The sequence below is a fragment of the Danio rerio genome, chromosome 22, assembly GCF_049306965.1.
Source record: "Danio rerio strain Tuebingen ecotype United States chromosome 22, GRCz12tu, whole genome shotgun sequence".
NCBI classification, from domain to species: domain Eukaryota; kingdom Metazoa; phylum Chordata; class Actinopteri; order Cypriniformes; family Danionidae; genus Danio; species Danio rerio.
This window is the reverse complement of record NC_133197.1, coordinates 22,498,040-22,516,974: the sequence shown is the minus strand read 5'-3', so window position 1 is coordinate 22,516,974 and position 18,935 is coordinate 22,498,040. Positions and strand designations below refer to the sequence as shown.

At 36.9% G+C, this 18,935-nt stretch overlaps 1 protein-coding gene across 2 annotated transcripts in view; it reads left to right on the top strand.

The window, feature by feature from the left end:
• Window positions 1-18,935, top strand: part of nr5a2 (nuclear receptor subfamily 5, group A, member 2) — an 87,143-nt gene that overhangs the window by 46,986 nt on the left and 21,222 nt on the right. For both annotated transcript variants that reach the window (NM_001313729.1, XM_009296226.5), the window contains exons 5-6: window positions 3,708-3,827; window positions 12,120-12,267. In NM_001313729.1, coding sequence (NP_001300658.1) covers window positions 3,708-3,827; window positions 12,120-12,267 — 268 coding nt within the window. The remainder of the gene's footprint in view (window positions 1-3,707; window positions 3,828-12,119; window positions 12,268-18,935) is intronic.

The following is an 18,935-nucleotide window of genomic DNA, read 5'->3' as shown; positions in this document are numbered from 1 at the left end:
CGCCCATGGTAAGTGAACATCAGAGTAAAGCTCCACATAGCTGTGACAGTGCAAAGGGAAGCGAGCTGACATGGAAACAGCAGTATCAGACGCACTTTAAAAGGTCAGAGATGCCTTCTCTGCCCATCTGACGCGCCTCTGGCAGTGTGTTCCCCTGCTTTCACTCACGCCACCCTCGTCCCCTATTGACGGCCCAAAAGCGCCAGCCAAGACCTTTGAAGAGAACGCCTGTCAGAGGCAAAAAAAAGACCAAATGACAGCTTTTCTTTGTAAAGCAGGCATGTTTTGGCGAGCAGAGATGCATATATTTGCTTCTCGGGTGTAAAAATCGGTGCGTCCATTGGACCTGGAGAATATATATTAGAAATTAGGCCATACACTATCGACTGTACAGTAAAAACAGTTGATATAAGTGATGCCGTGATACCAAACAAGAGGAGCATTTGATTGGTTCTTCTGAGGCGTTCGGCTCTGGCGGATTTGGAAATCCATTCTTTCAATTGATTTGGTTCCATTTGTTATGACTATGAGAGCAGCACAAACAAGAATCACCAGCAGTCAAAACAATCCGAAACAGATATCACTGGAGCCTCCCAAGGCAGAGAGGCATTTCATTCACGTTATCTCTGCCTTGAGAAACCGCAAGGATTATTTCTTCACGTCTTTACCCACTCGCCGGCCTCACGGGACTCTATAATCATTATGTTTCATTACAATTCTGTATTTTTCATGTGTAAACATTGCTGAACTGGAGCATCTCATGTGTGGTTCTTCTTCATCTTCGACAGAGATATGGTCAGACTGAGTACCTTTTCCTCATTCTTGCCGAATCAAAGACCTCTTTTCACCTCTTGTCTAATTATTGACCAAGGGAGTCATGAGAACCCAGAAGGGTGACAATGTGTGTGCTGTTGAAGCCATTCACATTTGGTACTAAACGTGCTACTTAATCACAGGGGATAAATGACGCCATATCACTGGACAAACAGATTAATTTAGAGTGGTAGAAAGTGCTGACATTTGGCGAAGTTCACGTGAGAATGACCTGTAGTGACCTGAGACCAGTATTGATTTCATACTGGTGACCCCAACTACTAACACCGAGGTATAGTAGTAATAGTGGTAGTAGTAAACTTTATTGTTCTTGATTGGAAATCTGTCATGGGCATCACCATATTCCTGCAGACATACAATAAATACATTAGAAAAATACTGTAGTTACAATAATAATGATGATAATTAGTGTTAACTCTTGTTAAATAAACCCACTGAAACAGGTACAAAGCATTTCTTGTATCAGTTTAACCTACACTTATATAGACTCTGTATCTCCTACCAGAGGCAAGCCATTCATAATGTGAAAACAAAAAATGAGTTGGATCATTCAGAATCATTTCCATCTGATTAGGGACACAATTCTCATATAAAACTTGAGGATTAAAAAAACTCGTGTCCAGCTATTTACAATTTATTAATGAATAACACAATGAAGCGTCTGAGTGAACAACAACATTTGTGACATTTGAAGCCCAAATGGAAAAGGAAATTACATTAGAAACTATTGTACAAGGAGATTGTAATTTGATTCAATCCATCATAAATTGACGCACAATGAATAGGATTTGTTTAAATGCTTCTGAATCATCATTGATAATTGAGTAGCAAATCAGAATTAAAAAAAGCGATTTTCGATGGATCGTTTGAAACCTTTCACTGGCAGTAATGACACTAATAAAATCATCAGCTTTTTAATCACAGCCATAAATTAGTTTTGATTGTTTTCTATTATCATTATTTAGTTTTTTTTTTCACATTTTGAATTGAGATAGGATAGTGAAGAACAGACAGGAGCAAAGAGAGGGGGAGGATTGGCATAGGACCTCAAGCCGGCAATCGAACTCGGGTCGCTGTGAGCACCATGGTGGTGCACTAAATCACAAGGCTATTGTATATTATATTTATACCTTATTCTTTTGTGTAAAAGTGGACGCAGCCTACTTCCGCATTTTAGGAGAAGCAGGGTTAAACCATTAATGACATCATCACAAAAGGAAGGCTGTTTTGCATATAAAATTATATAGCTGCATTCGAAATGGCGTACTTTAATGTAGTATGCTAGAAACAGTAAGCAAGCCGAGTAGTATGTCCAAATTCATAGAATTCGAAAAACCGTGATGACCTACTACTTCGGTGAGATTCTGAAGTGCGCATCTGATGGATGCTACGCTATCCTATGATGCAACGCGAGAGATTTCATGAATGGGAGCGAAGTGATCCAACTGATGTGGATAGGTTAGGTGATGATGACAAAATGGTGGATGTAGTACGTCTGAGTTCCATTCATCTTACTGACATTCATACTATAAAGAATTTACTTTAAGGCCAAGTAGTAGGTTTAGATTCAAATGTCGTAGCTACTGTGTAGTAGGCGATTTGGGACGAGTTTGAGTTTAAGGCGGTGTTTATACACTGTTTTCAACTAAAAACTGATTTTTTTTTCATTTCAGTTCATATTCTTGACAGCATCATTTGGGGGTACGAAAATAAACTTTAATAAATAAAATTTTATAAAATCGCAAGTTTCTGAAATATATAGTGTTCAACATAATCAGCATACTAGAATCAATACTGAATGGTCATATGACTGAAGACTGAAGTAATAATGCACAACATTGGCACAACTAGCCATTTCTGATTTTACGAAAACTACTGACATTTCATTCATAAAGCATCACTTGTAGTTGGTTGTTTCTTGATTTGTGTAAATGAGGATTGTTTTGATGACATTTTCAATTAGCTACAGAACAAATCTGAAAAAGTCTAAAACTTTAAAGCATGGGTCGGGAACCTTTTTTCAGCAAAAAGCCATTTCTGATTTTTTCAGCAAATACATTTTGTAATATATATTACTACTAAAAAATAATACAGGTTTAAACAAAACCTTTATTTATATCTATGCACATCTCAAAAAATAAGCAAATATGAAGCATCACATGTTGAGCAAGTCCATGAATGAAGAAATGACAATATTTTTTCGCCATCACAACTAATGAATGTTGTTTGAATTTACATTTACGAGATTACCATACACTCTTAGAAATAAAGGTAGACTGAAGGATAAAGGAGCTGTCACTGGGGTGGTACCTTTTCAAAAGGTACACATTTGTACCTCAAAGGTATATACTATTACCTAAAAATTTTAAGTGGTACTCTTTTGTATTTCTTAGGTACTAATATGTACCCTTGAGGTATTAATAAGGACCCTTTAAGTACAAATATGTATCTTTCAAAAAGGTACCATGCCAGTGACAGCTCTTGTACCTTTATTTCTGAGAGTGTAGAAACGTAAGTTGTTTGCTCTTTATTGGTGTCGGTATCCAAGTTTATCCACAGCACCACACACATGCATTGGTCGAAACGTCCTTATATTGTTACTATTCATTTTACTATACATTTTGCTGTAAATATAAATGACAATAAAAGGGAATTGAACTTGTATTTTCAATAGGAAACTGATTAGTGACGGTTATAATTATTTAAACTGTAAAATATTATTGAAGGTAGACAGCTTGAGAGCCACTTATTTTTGGTCAAAGAGCCACATGTGGCCCGTCTAATCAAAAAGTTGCAGTTTACTCAGATTACTACTTTTGATTGAACATAACGATTGCTTACTTAATCTGATGCATCTGTCACTGTCCCCTCAGGTTGACGACCAAATGAAGCTTCTCCAGAACTGCTGGAGCGAACTCCTCATCCTGGACCACGTTTTTCGGCAGGTGATGCACGCCAAAGAAGGCTCCATCCTCCTGGTCACGGGGCAACAGGTGAGTGTCTCCTCCATCTCCTCCCTACAGAGCTCATCAGGCCTTTTTGCGAGAGTGGATCAACATCCTTTAAAGTGCTATCGACTGGCCTGGCCACTCCATTAAAAATAGATTACGCTTAGGTATAAACTAATGTGGCCAGAATAATCAATTGTACACTTCTTATCAAGTGCGTGGCGAAGGAATAAATAAAATGGTTGGTTAAGCATGCACGAGTCATCGGCGGCGAAGACGGGATGAGAGACACAGAGAAAGACAGACAGGGAGGGAAAGCAGAAGATATGTATGATTTACCTCAGTCGTCTCCGAGGAGCATCGCTGGACGGACGCCTCAGGCTCAGCTGAAGTTTTTCTGCACACGAGGACCTTTAATTCTGTCTTCGGCTCCAGCGCATGCACACACACACTTCCAGAAGATGTTTAAACTGCTTATAAATAAATATGCTTCTGTCTGCCTGTCAGTAAGGCATGGGTTTAATTTTTAATTCTGTGTTTTCCCTCCTCTATCTCCTGCCCAACAAAGTGATCTCCAACAGCAGTGACAGCTCAAACACTGGGACTCACGAATGGCAGAAGTTTTACAAACTGTTTTTCTTTTTTTGTTTGTGGACATATCCGACCATTGCCTATTAAATTATAGGTAGTAAAAGATATGACGAACATGATTGAGATACAGAGAGGTCAGTTTGTGACTTTTCATAGCTGTGGGCTAGCAGTTAGCGCTAGTAGATTTACCTTCTCGTAATTCGGCTGTTGTAGTTTCCACCAAGTCAACTACAGGATAGAAAGCAACAAATTTAACATCCAAGTTGTTGTTTATGACAGTAATTAAAGTATTTAAAAAAATAATGAAGTTTTTAATTTTTCTAAAGCACAAAAATCTCATAATATGTTTGGTGATATTAAAAATCATGCTAGCAAAGAACAATGCTAAAGTCTTCCTTTAAAAAAGTGCTGTCTTTGTTTTGGTCTGTGCAACTCAGCCCACTCCCAGTTTGGCCAATAATATTTTGTCACGTCAGGTTGAGTTGGCTTGGGGGAAAACAGCTTCACATTAGTCTTGAAGGCTTCCTAAATATATGTGAGTGCAGTTAGAAATCTGACCTCTGGAGCACAGAAGCAGCCTCTTTAAGAGGCATTATTTAAAATTCGCAATCGATACAAATAACTCAAATGTAGCTATTAGCTGATCATCTTAGATCCTTAGGCACAACCCTATCCAATATTTCGAATTTGGACTGCAATACTTAGTTGAGCAGTGGTCTCAAACTCAACTCCTGGAGGGCCACAGCTCTGCAGAGTTTAGCTCCAACCAGGTCACAATTCACATCTGCTTAATAGTTCCTATAGTAGTCTTGAACACCTTGATTAGTTGGATCAGCAGTGTTTGATTAGTGTTGGAACGAAACTGTGCAGTGCTGTGGCCCTCCAGGAATCAAGTTTGAGGCCTACGCCTTTAAGGAATGTAAACAATAACAATGATCCCAACATATTTCCTGTTTTACAATTAATTTCTATAGCTTCTGTGAATTCAAAAAGAGGCACATATTGATCAATAATGATATGATCGCTGTTTTAAACATTGTTATGATTGAATTGCCTCTTGCTACAGTTATAAAATAGTTTGATACAAGCAGGAAATGTTCATGGGTCAATGACATGACCACATTGAAAATAACAATACATACTGCACCTTTAAATAATGAACAAATTGATGATGAATATTCTGATGAACTGCGCAGTGAGTGATGTGACTTTTATCCCGACTTGTGATAGTCGTGTTTTCCATAAAGATAACCACAGGAGTTAAAAGAACAACTTAGACATCTCAAAAGCAACATCTCAAAAGCATCTCCGTCATTTCTTCTAGTTTTATATTTTGAGTATTGGTGCATGAATGATTCAGAGTTGCTAAAGTCTCGTTACACACGCTCAATAAAATTACACAATGAGCAATGCAAGTTTGAATCCAATTAGTGATGTAATTTCTACCAATCCAAACATCTCAGTTATTAGCAACTTAATTATTAATAATAAACACAAAATCAGACTTATTAAGGTCTATTAATATTATGCAGTCACAAAAAAGTCACTGTTTACAACAATATTGAAGAGAAGACAAAATATCAATGATCTCTTAAAATACCTGTTACTTCAGTAATAACAGTAATGAGATCAAATAATGAACAAACTAAGACTTGCTAAGGTCATGTGATTTGTGCAGTTGTTCTGTGAATGATGAGTTTGAATCCAATTTCCATCAAGTTAGCTATAGCGTCACACTAATGACACTTTAAGACCCAATCCCAATTCTACCCCTTAGCCCTACCCCAATTCTCTTTAGATTGAAAGCATAGTCGAAACCAAGGGGTACGAAAATTCAGGAGAAGCACAGATTAGTATTTTTGTCATTATTACAAATTTTTACAACAAACAAGCATATGTTTCAATATATTCATAACCGCGTTCATGTTTAACTGTCATGCTTTTAGAACAAAACGCTAAAATAAAAATCGCTAAATTCAATTAATATCTATAATCCCTAAGAATAACTCCTGTATAGCAGTTCCACAACATTCTGACACTCGAGTCCCCTGTAAGAAAAGTCTAGTGCAAGGGTGTCCAAACTGGGTCCTGGAGGGCAGGTGTTCTGCATGGTTTAGCTAAAACTTCCTTCGACACACCTGCCTGGAAGTTTCAAGTATACCTAGAAAGAGCTTGATTAGTTAATATAGATGTATTTAATTGGGGTTGGCAATAAAATATGCAGGACACCGGCCTCTAGGACTGAGTTTGAACACCCCTGGTCTAGTGGCTGAGAATGAGCTTTTTACAGTGTGTGCTTTGATGTAAATGTTGTTGTGTTGTTGTTTGTTATCTAAGGAATAGTTCACTCAAAAATGAAAAATATAATTTCCTCCTAAGTGGCTTCCTAAGGGTTGCTTTTTCTGTTGAGCACAAAACAAAATATTCTGAAGAAGTTTGGAAAAATTCTGCCATTGACATCTATAGTAGGAAGAAAAATACTATGGAAGTCAAAGGCTGTTTTTTTTTTCCTTTGTGTTCAACAGAGGAAAGAAACTTGAACAAGTTTGGAACTCAAGGACGAGTAATTGATGGCAGATTTTCATTTTTTGGGTGAACTATACTTTTACTTGTTGAACAAACTGAAACTTTCTGCACTCTCCGGGTGCATAGTCCAGTACTGTAAAATGACACTGCTTCCAGCTATTCAACTAATGACAGAGGATAGGCCATCTTTTAATATCTCAAAACAATCTCAATGGTTTCGTCTAGACATTAATAAGACTAAAGGACACACTTTATTTTGATTGTCCATTTGAGTATTAGTAGACTGTCTGCTTAATATCCGCTGATACTGCTCCTTCAACAGACATTTAACTGAGTATAAGAAACTTTGCAAGTATGTCAACTAACACTAACCCTAACCCCAACCTAACAGTCTACTTATAATCTAATGAGAATTACTTGGCATGTAGATGCAATGTATATTAAAGTCAACAAACGGACCATCAAAATAAAGTGTAATCAGTCTAAATAATAAACAAACCATTTTGCAAAAAACATACAGTACAGGACAAAGTCAAAATTTAGGAATACAAATTCATTTCTGAAATTGGAAATGTTCATTGGTGTTAAAAGTGTCTTCTGAGCCATAAGAACACAAACTCTAATTTGTAACAACTTAAAAAGTATGTTAGATGCCACATCTGGGGCTGTTTGGAGCTCGCAGTCTTTGATTTGTGTGGACTGCGAGTAGCGTGTCTCTATGTTTGATTAGCGAGGTCTGGCGGAGGGTTGGGGGCGGGTGGAGGAGGGCCAGACCTTGTTTGCATATTTTGCCTAATGAACAGCTGGTGCTGAAAAAAGCCTTTGGGGAGAGAGAAGGCAAAGACTCAAACAGTTCATTACGTCCTATTATTCCAGAGCAGACTACTGACAGCCCGGCCACACAGCACACTCGCGCAGGAACACACGCTGGATCCATGCATAACAAACAAATGCTCAGACAGTGGTTAAAGGAGTTTATTTCAGAGGACTATAACTTCAGACTGTCTCAGAATGTGGAGAATATTAGTATTAATATACAATACAGAGCTCAGCATAAATGAATACACCCCATTTTGAAAATGAATGTTTACCCATTTCTTAGAGTATAGAGGTAATATATTTTACTGCATTTTTACAAAACAGATTTATTAAATCAATTTATTCATTACAATAATAGTTTAATCACCAAACATCTTTAGAAATTGAAAGATAATCTGTTTAAACTCACAAAATTTTGTTTAAATTAATTTAATGTTGCCAAAAAACTACAGAATTTTCACAAAATCTGATATATTTTTTGTTTCTTTTGATTTTTGCTCGTTTTTAAATTTTGATTTATTATTTTTCTCTATCATAAATATTTGGGCTACTAGTTTCTGGACCGTTATCGTAAGTTATTTTGTTAGACTTCTGTGCTGACTAATCTAAAGTATATGCACAAATATAATATCGTAAAGCTTCCTGCAGTAAATATTCCAAATTCCACTGCATATTCCAAATTGAATTTAAACACAACATGGCCACTGTGTCTGGTCTTATTTGAGGACGTGTCATTGTTTCTCCCTAGTGTTGGTATGGCAGCAAAGTACTCTAGGGGATCAGTCCTGAAATGCTGCGACACATGACACTACATGGGCAAATATCCAATATTTCACAGACCTACATCTCCTCATCCAATCCTTTTTATTGCTGTGTTTGCTTGTGTGTCTCACTAAAGAGGCCTTCATCATAATCCTATTCTGATGACATTCAGTGCTTTGTCAAGACCAGAATGAACAGAAAATTTTGAGAACATTACTAAGAACATATGCTTAGTTTAAGCTTCATTATGGAGCATTTCCAGTAGGCAATATTAATTACATTAATTAATTTTTCTTTAGCTTAGTCTCTTTATTTATCAGGGGTCGCCACATTGGAATGAACCACCAATTTATCCAGCATGAGGATGCCCTTACAGCTGCAACCCAGTACTGTAAAACACCCATACACACTCATTCACACTCACACACTAAGGCCAATTTGTCTTTGGACTGTAAGGGAAACCGAAGCACCCAGAGGAAACCCACGTAAACACCAAACAAACTCCATATAAAAATGCCAACTGACCCAGCTGGGACTCAAACCATCGACCTTCTTGCTGTGAGGCCACGGTGCTAACCACTGAGCCACCGTGTCACCCAATATCATTACATTTAAAACAAAAACAATAATTTTAATTAAATTCATTGACTTATTTTAGTTATTTTTGTGACCCCATCCCACCACTTTCACTTTAAACTGGCTACTATGGTTTGGGGCACATGGTTAGTCGTTCAAATCCCAGTTAACTGACAACTTCAGCAGCTTCGCATGGGCTTCCAATAGATCCTCCAATACAGCCGGTGAGAAATGCGCAATTCTCCAGTCAGGACTTTAAAAAATTCCACTCATCATATTTACACAATAAATAAATTCCAATCCGCCTGCGTTTTTAATTGCAAATCCAGCTCAGAGGGAGCTCTCCTTACGCTTAGGAGGCTCCGTAGTCTACCTTCTTCCAGAAACCCTGGCGCAGTCAATTATGGTAATGAATTGTCAATAAATATAAAAATTTAATATGGCCTGCTTACAGTGAGTGGCAGCTAAGGACTTGCCTCCAAGACAAATTTGCTGCTGCTGCAGATATTAAGTGCACCTGAAAGGGGAGGAGAGGGCCACGGGGGTCCCGCGCAGGGTTCGGCCCAGTAGCCTGAGGGACCTCCAGGGGCCCCCGCTCACTCGCGCCTCTCCAACCCCCTCCACCCTCGTCTGGCGTGGGGCGCTGGGGTCCGAGGGTCTGGGCACCAGGGATGGAGAAACGTGCAGCTCTTCCTCGTTCGGTTTGATGCTGATTATCATTCAGACCTCGGCCCAGCGCACTGTCCCTGCTGTGCAGAGAGGAGCCTGGGAAGGAGAGAAAGGCATAGAGGCGTATGAAACGTAGAGCTGCCAGAGCTGCTTACTGTAGACGGAGCTAAAAAACTCCAAAGGTGGTGCCAAATGCTGTCTGGATCGAGCTTGATTGAACCTTCAGAATGAAAAGTCTCTGATTCGAGAAATAGAATCTATGATGAACAAGACTCAAACTTTTGATAAAACATTCCCAACAACTCTTTTAGACCTCCCAAAACAAATATGGGAAAAATAAACAAATATGGTGAAACTAAACTTTGGAAATGTCTACTTTTTTCTCTTTGTTTCTTTCTTTCTTGACTAATTTTGAGAGCATACATGAGAGCATGAGTTAAGAGCAAGGATTCTTGTTTTTTTTTTCAACTTTTTAACCCTACGGTTGGGTTACAAGCTAGCATTCAGGGTGTAGAAAGAACAGTGGTCAGATTTACTGTACAAAAATCATAATTCACATTATTAACAAACAATTAACTTAACAAGGCCCAATCCCAATTCTATTTTTTACCCCTACCTCTTCTCCTTGGCCCTTGAAACAGGGTGTGAATGGCTTCAAATTTTACCCCTAAGAAATGTGACACCACTACAACCTGCACACGTCATCATGTGTCATCGTGATCTCTTGCTTCATATGAGATTGACGACAGCGACTGCTGTAGTTATTCCAGTTGCGTTATTTTTTTGCTATATATCTTCAGGAACACACTGAAGGAAATAATATCATGTTATTATGACGATAATTGGTGGTGATAAGCTCGTAACTACTGTGCATTTACATGGTGGCCATATTCATCTATGTAGAGACAAAAACTACATTAACATTATAGCAGACACTGTAAAAAGCTCATTCCCAGCCACTAGACGTTTCTGACAGGGTATCGAGTGTCAGAATGTTATGGGACTGTTGTACAGGAGTTATTATTAGGGATTATAGATAGTGAAATTTAGCGGTTTTTATTTTAACGTTTTTAAAGCATGACGGTAAAACCCAAACACCCTTATGAATGTATTAAAACATGTGCTTGTTTGCTGTAGAAATCCATAATAATGACAAAAAAATACTAATTTCTGCATGTCCTGACTTCCATGTGCAGCCATGTTGCCGTTGTAGCTGGTGTATTCGATGAAATTTTCATATCCCTGGATTTTAAATGAGTGGTCCTGAAAAATATCAGTTTCAAGGGCTATCTAGCCCTTCCCCTTAGCCCTACGCCTTCAAGATAAAGAGAATTGGGGAAGGGGAAGGGCTAAGGGGTAGAATTGGGATTGTGCCTTACTCTACAAGCTTAATAAACTACTAATTAACCATTTATAAATAGTTAGTAAGGTAGTTGTTGGGTTTAGGTTTTGAGCAGGATCAGGGATGTAGAATTATATTATACTTTTTAACTACTAGTAAACAGTTAATATCTTAATAATAATCATGTAATAAGCCAGTAGTTAATCGCATGGATTGTGACCTGAACTAAAGTGTTACCCAAAAATCTAATTCCCTATGCAGAAAATGAACTTAAATTTTACTTTAGAGATCTGGATAATGTGCTTTTTTACCTGAATACCTAATGTTCTCGAAGGTTGGTCTTACCACTCAGTGAAACAGATGTGGGACCCTTTTCAACAGACTATATAATATATTAATGTTCTTCTAAAGTTATTAATATAATAAACCAAATTAATAACTATTTATTGGTTAATGCTGCACAAGAGTTTCTAAAACAGCAGCTGAAAGAATCAGAGTAAATCTGAAATTATTCATCCGATCAATAGCTGTTTCCATCCAAAGATGCAAATTAAATTTCTGTGCAAAACAGGAATATTGCATATAAGACATGCGAGTGCCATAACTGGTGCCAAATATCAACAGTAAAAATGGAATTAGCTGCAGTAAGAGAAGCAGCGTGATACTTTTCTTTATTTAATAATTTCTGTTAAGAAATATTCTAACTGCTCAAGAACACAAACAACCCTAGAAATTGAACTGAACAAGTGCAGTACACAGGCAAACAAGAACAAAACTTGAAACAGGTGTGCAACATAATCAGTAACTATTATAGCAAATGAGCAGTATGAACAGATGAATGAAATTGGCAAAACAAACTCAAGGTATACTGTACAAGTGGATGATTTCTGCTTCAGAGGAGTACGGAAACATGAAAAGTGTGGATTTGTGAATTATTCTTGCACTTCCGTCCGGTGTGTAGCATGTGCGTGTACCTGAGATGTTTCAAACCTGTAGAGATCTGCCATGTTGCTTGTGGTAATACCTTTATTGTTTGTGTGCCTTCTCTTCAGGTGGATTACGCTCTAATTGCCTCCCAAGCCGGTGCCACGCTCAACAACCTCCTGAGTCACGCGCAGGAGCTGGTGAGCAAACTGCGATCCCTCCAGCTGGACCAGAGGGAGTTTGTCTGCCTCAAGTTCCTGGTGCTGTTCAGCTTGGGTGAGTAGAGAGAAAGAGGGATGGTGGGGTGGAGAGAAATGGGCTATGGCCTCTGTGCATTGTACAAATCTCGCTTGCTTGCGCCCAAGGTTCTTGAGGGACCTTGAGATAAGCCACAAGACCGTATTCACTTCCCCCATACCAAAAGACCATCATTACTAATGCCACCTTCTCCTCGCTTCACTACTGATGCCAGACTAGTCACGTCTGTTCACAAATGAACCATTCTCATATACACTAGTGCAGCTCTTTATTAAAGCACATCATTGGTATAATCCATTAACATTCAATGATCTTACAGCCAGTCTGTCTTTAAAGGTTCATCAGTTATTATTATAATTTAAAGTACAAGTGAAATTAATATTTACTATGTTTATTTTGTTATTGTTATTCTTTAGGTGAACAATTAATTTGAAAAAAGTTTGTTTTAGAAATCTTCAATCAAACTCTGGCAATCCTTCTATGTTGACGCCAGTTTTAATGGCTTCAGACACAATATTCTTAACTCCGCCCCCTTACCGTTAGTTTGCTATGAGGGAATGATGCAAAAAAAGAAATCCCCGCCCCTACTTAGTAATCTGTTTAGTTTAGGTTGTTACTTTATTAATACCCGAAGGTAGATTTGGTTTGCAGTCAAGAGTCCTCATTTTATAACAGTACCACAAAAAAAAAAAACTCACAAATAGACATAAAGACATAAAACAAACAATCGAAACACTCTCTTTCAAAAAAAATCTAATAAATTAAGAAAGAAAGAAAGAAAGAAAGAAAGAAAGAAAGAAAGAAAGAAAGAAAGAAAGAAAGAAAGAAAGCATCTCTTCAAGTGTCCATGTCTAATGACTGCTGGTATTTTTGTATCGTTTAGTTCTACAGCTTGATAGTAAAAACCTGTGACCAGAAGGAAGGAGCTGAAACTCTGAGTGTAGGGGATGAGTTGGAAGCACATCAACATATTTAAATAAAAGTCCTAGCAATATCCAGTGCACTAGGACTTTAAGAAAGTCAATGGAGCTTTTCCTTCTTAAACCCAACCGTTACTGGTAACTTAAATGGCATATTCTTAAGAGCTGAGCCATCTTTTTGACCAACCAATGAAAGATAGGATAAAGACTATAGAAAAATGTTTTCATTCAGTAGACGATTTTTCAATGTGCGTCGCAAAAAATTACAAATAAATTAAAAATTTAGGTTAAAGTGGTACTAAATTGAGCATTGGGCGTGAATTTGTTATTAATATTAATTATTAAATGAAGTCAATTTAAGTTAACATTGAAATACACTATATAGGGACTCTCAATCCTGACCTTGGAGGCTCAGTGTCCCGTAGATTTCAGCTCCAACCCCAATCAGACATACCTGGGCTAGCTAATCAAGCTCCTACTTATGGAGCTAGATTAGTCTCAAAAATAATACATTTACATTCATAAAACTCCTAAATGCACAGCACAATTCATAAATTCAAAGCACAATTCGTCAATTCAAGAGTAAAAAGCAAAAACATTTATGAATATTTATGCATGTGCATCTTACCTAAATCCATTTAAAATGTTTACACAATTATGTATGAAGTGCTTGAATACTTTCCTCATGCATTTATGAATTATGTAAGATGTATTCATGAACCACTGAATGTGCATTTAAAAATGCTCACATGAGCATGGAGTCATGGAGCATAATTCATAAATGTATGAAGAAATAACCCAATCCTTTATATATAGATAATTGTGTAAACATTTTTAATGGATTTAGGTAAGATGCATATGTGGGAGCATTTGTGAAATATTTTTGCATTTTACTTTTGAATTTATGAATTGTAGTATTGGATTTATGAATTGGAGTTGTAAATTTATGAATAATGCTGTGCAATTATTACATTTTATAAATGCAAATGTATTATTTTTTGAAACTTTTTGATCTGGCTTCATACTTACTAGGCTTTCTAGAAACATCCTTGAGGTGTGTTGAGGCATGTTGGAGCTAAAATCTGCAGATCACAGGATCTGTAGGAGCAAGTTTGAGAACCCCTGCACTATATTAAAACCATCATTAACTTACTTAAAGGGATAGTTCACCCAAATTTAAATTTCTGCCATCATCTACTCACCTTTCACTTTCTTCAAAACCTCCCGTTCTTCTGTTGAACACAAACACCCATTGGCACCCATTGACTTCCATAGTAATTATTTTTCTTGGTATGGAAGTCAGTTGGTTTTTCCAAATATCTTCTTTAGTGTTTAGCATGAGAAAAAACTCAAAAGGGTTTTAAAAAAAAAACTGGATGAAGAATACGTGATGAGCTAATTTCCATTTGTAGTGTGAACTATCACTTTAAAGCTATACAGACATCCTAGCTATACTTCCAATTCGGAAAACTTACAAAACCAAGGTCTCAATTGCACTCTATTGCAGCAAAAGAAAAAGCAGGAGGTCATTTGCTCCTCGAGATGTACATGCCAAGTGCATCCAGCTTTTCGTTCAAAACCGTTCGCAACCTTCAATGCTTTCGCTTCTGTTAGCCTTACATTGGAGCGATAGCAGGTTCCACGGCTTATAGGTCAAGGCATCTCTTGCTGCCAGTTCACAAAAGATGCAGGTTTCCACCATGAAAAGACTAGCATGAAAAACAGAACGGGGTGTCTGTTTGGCCCCGTAAGAACATGGAATATTAATGCAGACCATCCGACATCATCATATCAGTCGCGATTGTTCCGTCCTGCGGTTCCGGAAAAGAGAATACTTTGTGCAGAGGGCCGATACGCTTTGAATCTGAGCTGTTTGGTTTTCCGCGTCCCTGAACTACCCAAATCTATGCAACCAACTCCCCCTCCACACCTTGAGAAGGTTCCTCACATCTCACGTCCACCAAAGAGAACACATGAAACTCTCAGCCTCGCTGTGTTTATGTTGATTTTTTTTTGCTTGTGGTTTGTGTGTGTGAGGGGGGGTGAGTGTTGGTGTAAATAATTTGGCGGAAACATCATCCATAATAAAACTCTCACCTGGGGGGAGTGTATCGCCCCGGGCTCTGCCCCGTTCTAGCAGCTCGCCCCACCCATGCTGTGTGCCAAGCCCAGAGAGACAGAGAGACTAAGAGAACTAAGCAAAGAGATCAAAGATGGCTCAAATTAATGGTATCCTGTGGGTGAAGCGTGGTGGCGGGGGCTCTGTGTACATACAACTGCGCCTATGAGAAAAACACTTTGCCAGTTGTTATTGAGAAGCCACTCAGAGGTTAATTAAATGAAGCATGGAAATCCCATGGTGCTTTAGGAAAACTGCTAGAACTTAGCTGCACTCTTTCTCAGCCCACAACACTTTATGAATGAGGAATATGTTTCCATAGATGTACATGTGGAACTTTTTTGTAAATGTGTGGTGTTTGAAACATTCCTTCAGCGTTTATACTCAGTGATGGGATATATAAATGCCTATAAATAAACAGCGTTACTAATGGTGATACTTTTTTCAGTAAAGAGTAATCAAATCAATTACTGTTTCCCCTGTTACAATGCCGTTACCGTTACTGACACAATAAAATGCGCATTACTATAATTGAGAACACTGAAGCGGTTTTCATGTGAGCTGTGTCTCTCTCAGCCATAGGACATCTCTTTCTCTGGAATGGGTGTGTGTTCATAACCAACCAGTGATGATGATTGGTGTGTTTGTGATTGTTGTGTAACTGGAAATGTGATGATTGGCTTAGATACAGGACATTTCCATCGTTTACCAATCAGAAAAAGAGTAGTACTGGTGTTCACACACAAGCACACGCACAGTCAGTTGCACACACTGACCAGGTGTCAAAGCAATGGCAAGTCCAACAAGTTCAAAGGTAGTTTTTGCAAACTGGAAATATAAGCACTATTTTACAACAGTAAAATAGTGTAGATGAGTGCACAATGAATATGATCCGATTTTAATACAATTAAGACAATAATCTGATTAAGAGTTTACCTTGTAAACAGATTTTTCATTAATTTAATCTGATTGAGGTCATAATCAAACTAAACAGAAATCGAATTAAGATATGTGGATTATGCCGATATTAGCCGCATTGTTGAAGTTGTTGGAAAAATAAAACGACGAACAACAGAAGTGTTGTTGCGTTAGCTACAGATCACACAAGTTAATTAACAAAAGGCTTTCTTTAGCCTGAAAATATCACCCAAAAACAAAGGCACTGTCGTAAGACTCTGCCCTTTGCATTTGCCTTACTTTAGCTCAGCCCGTGCTCAGGAACCAGAAGGTTTATTGTCCCTCATAGCTGGGCAGTTACAGTTTTGAATGAAATTATATAATAATAATAAAATACAAATAATATAACTTTTCAGTTATATGTAGATTATTGTTAATGTGGAACTAGATTATATACATTTATATTTCCACAAAATGCAGTATAGACATGTAAACACTGCTATCAAACTATTACCATTGTCTAGGACTTTCACCGCACTTCTAAATTAATTGAATAAAGTTCCTGAATAAAAGTTAAAATACCAAACTGCCGTTAAAGTCAACAAATTAAAAATGAAACACCCAAAATTACATGAAACTCCGAAGGAAATGTGAATAACGTGATGACACAATGACGTTATTATTGTAATATTTAGATTAAAGCAAATAATTTGATTACTGATGTCCATGTAAACATTTACAGTCACTGTTTTATATTTATTTTATAGTTAATTTCCCTGTTAATTAGTTACTTTTATAATTATGTAACTCAGTTACTAACTCAGTGACTATTATTGAAAAGTAACTTGTAACTATAACTAATTACTCTCTTTAAGGATTGTGCCTAACATTATCACAAATTCTTTGATGTTTTACTGTATGTCCAAATGTTACCAAAAAGGGTCAAAAGTAAAAATATAAAAAAAAGTCATATGATCAAAATGTAGCTTTCAAAAGTGTCTACGGTCAATGGAGAAAAATAAAAATAAAAAATCGCAAATATACACTTATTGTTAAAAGTTTGGGGTCAGGTTTTTTCATGTTTTTCAAAATGAATCTGTTAATCAAGACAGCATTTATTAAATGTAAAAAAAAAAAAAGTTGAAATTGTTAAATACTTATTTATTAAATTTTTATTTATTACTTATTGTTTGTAATTTCAAATTAAATTATTAGTCCAGCCATTATTGATTTTATTACTATTACCATTAATAATAATAATAATAATAATAATAATAATAATAATAATAGCAATAATAGTAATAATAACAATAACAATGATAATTAATTTTAAAGTGATTTCTCAAGGATCATGTGACTCTGAGAGTTATAAAGCTAAAAATTCATCATTAAAATCACTGGAATAAATTAATAAATTAAATAATAAACTAGTATCGAACAGTTGTTTTATAGTGCAATAACATTTCACAATTTTACAATTTGTACTGTATCTTGGATTAAATAAATGCAGCCTTGGTGAGCAGGAGAAGCTTATTTTAAAACATTTAAAAATTCTACTGACCCCAAACTTTAAACTGGTAGTGTGAGTGTATATATGTATATGTATCAAATTTGAGTAATATTAATTTGGCATCCATATTGAGTTAAATTTACAGTTATTTTTATAAACTTTCAAAGTTTGTTCCAGTAAATATTAATATTTTCTACTTTATTATTATTTCTTCTAACTTTTATTTTTAGTAGGTGTACCAGATATGTTTAATCTTTTGGAAATATATCAAATAATACATGATAACACACAATTTGAATAGATTTTAAATTAAGATCAATTCATTGGTATTTTTGAGTATTTATGTTTATAATTTAAAGTATAATTTTGGTATTTATGACTTATTTGACTGTTGTAAAACTGAATGAAAGTTTTGTGAATGTCTTCGGTAAATTAACATTAAAAAAAAAAAAACATCTATAGTCATTATTTTTTGCTCTGAAAAGTTATACATTCTAATAGAAGGAAAAAAAACAACAACTTTTTTCATCTATGACCCGACATTAAAACATGTCTCGTTTTATATTCAAGTCTAAAATCAGACTCGGTTATGAGGTAAATGTGCTGGAAAAGCCAAGGCCACACACAAACACACAAGGTCAGCATTTGTATGCCGTCAAAACCTCAAATCCACTGGATCAGCCCTCTTACGCTCGTTAAACGTAATGTCTCCGCATTGCATTTACAAATGAAGCCTGTTAACGGAAATCAAAATCGCATTTACTGCTTTAAGTTAGTGTCAGTTGACTCCCAGCACAGCCAAACCGTAGCAATTTGTCACTGTCGGAGGAGCCCAGTGGGGCTCTTTGTAAAGCTAAGTGTCAATAAAGAGGCGGAGAGACATGAGTTGACCCGAGAGCAGTCACTTGTCTCCTGGATTTGGCTGGCTTGTCGAGAGGACCGATTGCAGGCAGCCGATCACTTCTCAAGCTTTCCCGCCAGCCGAAACGTCTCTATCTTTCCCGCTGTCAGTCTCCTTGTGTTGAATAGGTGCTTGGGCTCTAGCAGGAGCTGAAGGCTTTATCAATGGTTAAATAATTACGACCAACACATTGATTTCCTCAACAGCAGGAAAGGCGCTGAAGGGTGAACAATGTTCTTGTGGGATTTAAAGGGGCTAGAGATGATCGTAGAGGCAAACACCAACATTTACGTCTACCGCTGTCTCGGCTTTTGGAAAAATGGTGGGAAAATGCTAAAA